The 8,317-nt window shown below is 35.5% G+C and overlaps 1 protein-coding gene across 1 annotated transcript; it reads left to right on the top strand.

The window, feature by feature from the left end:
- Nucleotides 1-5,647: 5,647 nt before the first annotated feature.
- LOC144574601 (uncharacterized) lies at nucleotides 5,648-7,406 on the top strand. The gene is made up of 2 exons (XM_078324598.1): nucleotides 5,648-5,941; nucleotides 6,455-7,406. Exons 1-2 carry the CDS (start codon nucleotides 5,735-5,737, stop codon nucleotides 7,166-7,168), a joined length of 921 nt encoding a protein of 306 aa, XP_078180724.1. The 5' UTR covers nucleotides 5,648-5,734; the 3' UTR covers nucleotides 7,169-7,406.
- Nucleotides 7,407-8,317: the final 911 nt, after the last annotated feature.

Raw genomic sequence — 8,317 nt, 5'->3', positions numbered from 1 at the left:
ATTCAATTCATGAACAAAACTGTATGATTAACTTATCGTATTATTGACTTCTAGATTATTACAAACTAACAAAAACTTCATCTTCTCAACTTCGAAAGAGAGTCACCATGGTTGTTAGACTTTAAAACTTCAATACTCATTCAACAACCGAAGATCTTTTCCACCATACTCAAACAACTTCAAGAATTCGAGTGATTTGTGAGAGATCTTTATTTACTACAAACACTAGAGTTTTTGTTGCCCGCTTCTTCTCCTTTGAGTCTTTGTTGCTCACCCTTTGAGCCTTTGTTGGTCGTCTTGTTATCTTGAGCCTTTAGTGCTCCTTGAGCCGATTCTGTGCTTGGGTCGTGTGCCTTTCCATAGGCTTTGTAAAGGCTCACCGGTTTCACCTTGTACTTCCTTTCTCATTTGGTAAAGAAAGGCGTGTCATCTCGAAGGTCACAAGTCCCGGAGGCGTAGGCGTTAGTGCCAAACTCCGTAAACAACTCTCGTGTCAAGTGTCTCTAAACTCTACTATTTACTTTATTATTTTATATTTTAGTTTAGGACCAAGTTATTTGAGTTTTCGCCGAGAATAACTTATAGACACGCTAGATAATTTAATTTAGATTAAAATTTATAAAAGACTCTATTCACCCACCTCTAGGTGTCTTTGAGACCAACACCCGTTATAGAATGCTTAAGGCCCCAACCCTAAGTCAACTGCAATAATGGTATGGTGTTTTGTCTGGAGTTTTGTCTAGGATTTTGTCTGGGGTTGGCTACCACATATAACTCTAGAAACTTGAAATGAGTGATCATATTCATTGTCATTTGGACATACAACCCCCAACTGGTATCGTCTTGTATCGGAAGTTGTTGGAACCAAGTTTGGTTGCCTTGGCCATATTGATCCTTGCGATAATTACCAGTTCATAATTATAGTGGTCAATATCGAGTTGCTAGTACACTTTCCTATTAAACATGAGCCGATATTGAACATTTTATGAGGTTGGGTACTATAATAAGCCCATTTGGTCCTTGTAATACTTCATCACCAAAATAACAAGCAATTCCAATCATAGCTGGTTGAAATAAGGGACAAACCTAACAATTAAAAAATTTACATTGAATTAAAAATATTGCCATTTTTTTTAAATAAAGGGACCAAAGTGTAAAAAAACTCACAAGTTGCTCTTTTTCAGATTGCTCTCTCACTTGCTCTTTCCCTCTCTGCCTCGCTACCTTGCTAAAATGAATTGGGAGGTAAAATTTCCGCTATTGTAGCAGCAACTAATCGGTGCGCGTCCCCAGTCTCTATTGGAATCCTTGAACGTCCCCAATCTGCATGGATGGTAGAAAATGAGAAATGACCAATTAATTTTGATTTATTAGAGTTGTAACAAAAAAAAAAAAAAAATTGGAAAAAGTTCCAAATAAAAAAAGAATATTTTTCTTTCTAAGGACCGTCTAAGGTTTTATTGGCGACAAAATGTTCAATCAGTTTTGTCAATGGGATGACCTGTCTAATTTATATTTTCGTGTCATGTTGTGTGGGCCACAAAAGAAGTACATATGATGGTTATGGCCTTTTATGGGGCATTTCATGTACAACCCTTTCAATTTACAATGCTAAATATAATGGAACCTAGCTATTAGCAAATATATATGTTGGTCAAAATAAATAAATATTGCATATTCAACTATCTATTTACCAAATGCAAAAATTTTAAAACTTTTTGGGCAACAAATTGTGTTACTTTGCTAAGATGAAACAGCTGTATGTGACAGAGAGGTACCAAAAAATAAAAAAAGACTTATATGCACGTTTCATGACACATAACAGCTATTGACCGCTTCAAAATTGTACAGGCACTTGCAACTTGCACCTGATATGAGATTAGAATATGTGTTTTTAATTTTACTCTTACCAAATAGTAACTTGTATTGTTTTTAGAAAATAAAAAATAGAAACAATACTATTCTTGTATTCCTAGCTAGTTACCTACTATTCAAATAGAAAACGATACTATTTATGAAATAACAGGATTGTTGAACATTTTTTTTTTTTTTTAATAGCATGGTAGAAGCTAGCTACCAGCTCAAAGCCTCAAAATGAAAAGAAAAGTAGAAAAGTAAAAATAACAATATTCTTAGCATTGCTATGTGATACGTACATAGTATTTAAAGCTGCGTACGTAACTCAATTTTTGAATTTGAATCCGGTCCGTTCATTATATACTAACACAAATCTTGAAGGGGTCCCGAAGATATGGACTCATTCAAACGAATATTAAAGGGGTCGATCCGTTCAATATTATATACTAACATTATATATATATATATATATATATATATATATATATATATATATATATATATATATATATATATATATATATATATTTTGCCGTACGTATTGACTGGAATGACGGTTTGATAATTGAAACTCAAAAATTAAGACGCATTACTCCAGAAGATCGATATGGACTCATTTAAGGAATGGATGCATGGATCATTAATTAATTCACAGATAATTTATAAGATGATATCCTGATCGATTGAGAAGAGATATATATAGTAGACCCAACAATTAATTAATTCATTCATTCTCAGCCATATATATATATATCACAGTTTGAAGTTTGAACCTCAAGAGATTGAGATCGACTGAATTAATGATATGAATTGGATCATGTCACGTGACATGTAATACCAAATTAGGGAAAAAGAAAGAATCAAGCATCCACATGCAAATCCAATCTCATAAAAATTTGACTGAGGCCGAGTGTAAATATATATATAGGTAGAGGCTAGCTAGAAGAGATTAATGGACTTGATATATTATAAATTGGATATATATATATTAATTGTCCTTGAAAAATATATTCTAACAGGATATGCAATTTTGAATTTCTCCATGAAAAATTCTAACAGGATATGCAATTTTGAATTTATCCAAGTTCTTTGGGATGCAGAGAGGGAATATATATATATATATATATATATATATATATATATATATATATATAGAGGAGGGTTCAAATGCCTCCATGTTTTTGTGCCTCTATCATGCCTCCACCTCCCTTCATTATTTTCAAAGTTCAAACAGTCGATCCGAACCGCTCAACCTAACCTCCATACTAAAATATGTTTGGAGACCAAATTTTATATTTTTAGGAATTTTTTTACTATTTTTTTAGATAGGTACAAAATCAGTAAATCTGAACCATCTAAAAACAGTATTTTTCTACCTATCTAAAAAAATAGTAAAAAAATTCCTAAAAATATAAAATTTGGTCTCCAAAAATATTTTAGTATGGAGTTTAGGTTGAGCGGTTCGGATCGACTATTTGAACTTTGAAAATAATGGAGGGAGATGGAGGCATGATGGAGGCACAAAAACATGGAGGCATTTGAACCCTCCTCATATATATATATATGCACCTAGTCATTAGGACGTACCGTAGGATCAAACCCTTGAACTCTCAGAAAATTGATTATAAGAAAATTATATAATTGGGGGCAATTATCAGTAGAGTGTGAGGAATGCAAAGAGATCGAGAATGGTTAAATATATTGTTGCTATCAGACTTTAAAATTAAGCTGTTAGGCTCGATCGACATATGCATGTATATCTAGAAGTTGTTTCTATTAATAATGTTATTGTTAGGTATTCGCCTGGTAAACCAGCTGGGGTCCAAATTAAATTATATATGTCCAATATCTGATCTGGACCGTTTGATCAGTATCGATCGGGATTCATTGGCAAAACTATATATAATTATAATTAATATATATGTTCCGTGAATCTAATTAAACCGAACGTACAACTTCTTAGTTAACTGATGATCGAGAATAACATATATGTTGGGTCAGTTTTTAGTTACTTTTTGAGACATGCATGTCGATGAGGCTGGAGTCATGGTGTGGTATCTCAAATCCCTTTCTACTTTCTTTAATTTCAAGGATCGATTGGCATCATATATATCATTTGACTGGGTCTTCTCCTGATCTTGTTTGAACAAGTTGAAATTTAGAAATAACATATATAAAAAGAACAACAGATTACTACTGTTCATAAAAATATCAAAACGAATAAAAAGCCTCATATATATTAATCTGTTCTGATCAATTTTATTTCAAGTTATAAGTTCTGATGGTTGACTACTGTACATACTTTCAAAGGAAATTAAGATTAATTGAATTTATTGAATTAAAATCAAGTGATAAGGATTTCCAGTTGTTTTCTGTATGGCAATTGGCAAGGGAGATGCCAAAATCCCCAAAACCACACATGGTTACCTTTTGACCAAGACGACTAAATACTTATAAAGCACATAACCTTAATTGTTACCTTTTCTATTCAAAATTATTTCTACATAATTTTTTCTTATAGACAACAAGTGTCTAAATCCGGAGAATTTTAATTTATACATGCACAAGTTTGCTTCATGTGTTAGTTTACAAATGTTTCATTTTTGCAGTGTATATATATAACTAGATTGGCGTATGTAGTGGAATTAGGAGCCCAATTATTTGTTCAAATGAGATTTTTTTTTTTTTTTTTTTTATATTTGTTAGATGATTAGTTCACAATATGGAAATTAAATTGTTGCATGGTTTAAGCTTTCATGGAATTATCCAATGCCAAATTTGCTATGATACATGTACGTACAGTTGCATGGTCTTGTTGAATGTGTAATTTCCTATTCATGTCCTTTTCTGCCATGAGACATGTAAGAATTGCATTGCATATTAATTTAGATTAATATTTTGTCAAGGATTTCAAAATGGAAATTTTGTTCATGTTTTTTTTTGTCATTATAGCAAAATTAAGCTCTCTGGATAGACCCCTTAGTTCAATTTCACATAAACCTAACCTAACCTAACCATGTTTACCCCATTACTTGCCTAATCTATTGTATCATATATCATGTTACATCTTAAATGTGTGTTACATTATCGCGATCATTTTTAATCTTCTTTTGAGTGATATAACACGTTTGAAAAGTTTCAGAATCATACGACTAATCATGGATACGTAACGGTTCGTAGTTTTGACAATCTTTAATTCGGGTGCTAATCGGGTAAGTCAAGTGTGTCAGTTAAGTCGCATTCAAATTCACTGTGCATATTCAATTATTTTCCGATTTCGATGATTTAAAGACCGATAGATTCATCATCAAGGTCACTACAATCCCGCATGAAGAAATCATCGAAACAGTTCCGCCATTGCTGTTGAAACCTCGAAAAACTCCGACAAACTCACACAAACCCTTGTGGCAGACCACTCCACATAAAAAAACCAATTTCTCCCTGTACACTTAACCAAATCAACGAAATTTACATTCTACATAAACCTCATCTCAAGAGCTAAATCCTGGAAAAAACCACATCGAAATCCATGAATCATAGCTGGAGATATTAAGTCTCAAATTGAGAGGAGAAGCACACCTAAGGGCACCTCCAGCAGCCTCTTTCCAGCCCAAGCATCTTCATCTCATAGCCTGACCTACTTTCCACCGTTGATGCTAGATAAATCCAAAGGCCCACAATTAACTTTGCTTGAGCGCTCGATCCGTGTGACATCCCTCTCGACCAATCACAGCTCGCCACTATGTCTTTCCTTTAACACGGTCGTCATATTTAAACTCGTCTTCTCTTTCGACTCTCACACACCATACAAACCGCTCTCTCTCTCGTTTTCTCTCAATTCAATTTCAATTCTCGTTTCGTAGTTTAAGCTCTAGTCATGGCATCTGGTGATGTTGTGCCAGTTCCGGCCGAGGATTCGCTCCTCGATATTGCTCCGGCCGACCCAGCTCCGGTGGAGGAGGCGCCCGCTGAGGACCCCGTCGACGGGCCTGCCAAGCCTAAGGCCGAGAAGAAGGCCAAGGAGCCTAAGGAGAAGAAGCCTAGAAAGCCTCGTGCCGTTCCTGCCCATCCACCTTATGCTGAGGTTTGTTATCTCTTTTTTCCTTTCTCATCTGTATTTCTCTCTTGTCAAACCTGGATTGAGTCTCGTCAAACGCTTTTCAAACGGGGAGTAGGTTCCCGAATTTCAAATCTATTCTCGGATTGTGGTCTGAGGTAATTGAACCTATTTGTGCAAAACCAGACCTATTTAACAGTTAAAAGTTTACTTTCAACCTATGATTACAACTGTTTGTGATAGTTCTATATAATTTCATCTTCACCACTAACTTTTATAGATTTACATATGAACAAAAAATGGTAATTATCAGAGGGACCTTTATTCAGATCTCTGAAACAAGTAATTGTAGAGGTAGTATATATCTATTGATTTATGTAATCTGCATTAATTTAACAGAGAACACATCATTCTGATCTCTTGAACAACCATTTTGTAACATATCTTCACAATTTCAACATCAGCATTACATCTCATGCAGTTTTACAGAATTGATCGACACATATGTTGACAATTGATACAAATTTTGTTTAAATTCAGATGATTACTGAGGCAATTACATCTCTGAAAGAGAGAACTGGATCAAGCCCATATGCAATTGGGAAGTTCATAGAGGACAAGCACAAGGCTCACTTGCCATCCAATTTCAGAAAGCTCCTATCTTATAACCTCAAAAAGCTAGCTGCATCTGGTAAGCTCACCAAAGTAAAGAGCTCATTCAAGCTTGTGGGTTCAGCCCCGAAACCTGCATCTGCCAAGCCTGCTAAGCCGAAAGCCAAGCCAGCAACCAAGCCAAAAGCCAAGAGTGTGAAATCTACCAAGGTAGCTGCTCCAGCCAAGGCCAAGGCCAAGGCTGCAGCTAAGCCCAAAGCCAAGCCGGTAGTTAAGCCAAAGAAGGCGGCAGCCAAGCCAGCTGCTGCTCCTAAGCCGAAATCAGTAGTTAAACCAAAGAAGGCGGCTCCAAAGGCCAAGCCAAAGGCAGCTCCGGCTAAGGCTAAACCTGCTGCTAAGCCAAAGGCAGCTCCTGCTAAGACTAAGGCTGTAGCCAAGCCTAAGGGAGTGGGTCGGCCAGCTAAGGCAGCTAAGACCTCAGCTAAGGATGCACCAGGAAAGAAAGTGGCTGCTGCTCCGGCAAAGAAGGCCCCTGCAAAGGCACCGGCAAAGAAAGCACCAGCACCAGCGAAGAAGGCTGCACCTAAGAAGGCCAAGGCCACACCATCTAGAAAGGTTCCTGCTAGGAAGGCTAAGAAGTAGAGAAGAGTAAATTAGTTTTTTAATCTTTAATTTCATAAAACTGGTTGAGATGAAAGTTCTTTTAGTTTTTTTTTTTTTTTGTGTGTGTGTGTGTGTGTGGGGGAGGTTAGGTTGATTTGTAAGGTGTTAGGGTCTCTGTAAATTTGACACCAGTGTAGTGGTATTGCAGCTACTTGCAAAATTGGGGATGTATGTTATATTACTTTAGAGAATGATGAGAAGAGGATTAATGTTCTAATGTTTAGATTAAGTGGAAATTTAGATTTTTTTTTTTTATGTTTGTGGATTTAGTTTTCTTTAGTAAAAAGTAGTTTTCTGTGGGCCGTTTTGAACCACAGTTTGGTCTTTATGTTTGCTTGTTTAAATCGAGTTGTGCATGCGCACCAAAATAGCAAAACAGTGAAATTTTGGTACAGATTAATTATTGGTGTTATTAACTTGCCTCTAGATTGTCACGAGGATAAAGTTTGCTGAGTCACATTGTTGTTTGATTCTATCAGTATGAAAAGGTGCTTCGATGTTGCAGTTTTGTGACGTATAATTGAGGTATTTAGTAACTTGAATACTGTTTGTTTGTCAATGTTTGTTATATTGTTAGATAACCGAAGTGTATAATACAATATTTCGTAATGTAGTTTTGATGGTGTTTCTTTTATAAATTAAATGGCATTTGCATTTATTTGTAACTTTAACAAGAGATATCAGAAGAATTGGAGTATCTGACACGCAAAAGTGTGTTTAATTATTGTCTAAATACAACTGTCGTGTTACCGAGGAGGTTTATTTTTCAGCACATGGCCTATCTGATCGGCAATTAATGGATAATAAATGGAAGATGGTAGTAATACCATAATACAAAAAGAGAAGAGAAGGAAAAAAAGAAAAAAAGAAAAAAAGGAAAGGGAGTGAGGCAGGTTTTAAACTGGAGAGAATAGAGATGCTAACATGCAACGGCTCCTTTGGTTTACGGAGAGGAGAGACATTAGGAGGAAAAGAACATTTGTGGGCCCCACTTAAAGAGAGTGGTCATTACTCATTACTAATAGTTCAATACTGTTGTTCGGCACGTCAATATTCGTGCCATATATTGATGTTCGGCTCCCATACTTTTCACCGAACCACTTTTTTAAGATAAAGGTCGGTAAATCT

The sequence above is a fragment of the Carex rostrata genome, chromosome 23 (genome assembly GCF_964058835.1).
Source record: "Carex rostrata chromosome 23, lpCarRost1.2, whole genome shotgun sequence".
In the NCBI taxonomy this organism is placed as follows: Eukaryota; Viridiplantae; Streptophyta; class Magnoliopsida; order Poales; family Cyperaceae; genus Carex; species Carex rostrata.
Note: the sequence above shows the minus strand (reverse complement) of the source record. Positions and strands in the feature narration are given on the sequence as shown.

Excerpts from the sequence above, each read along its gene's own strand:
- LOC144574601 (XM_078324598.1), top strand. The coding sequence starts at position 5,735 with ATGGCATCTGGTGATGTTGTGCCAGTTCCGGCCGAGGATTCGCTCCTC. Across the intron at positions 5,942-6,454 it reads CCCATCCACCTTATGCTGAG|ATGATTACTGAGGCAATTAC; the intron begins GTTTGTTATCTC and ends GTTTAAATTCAG.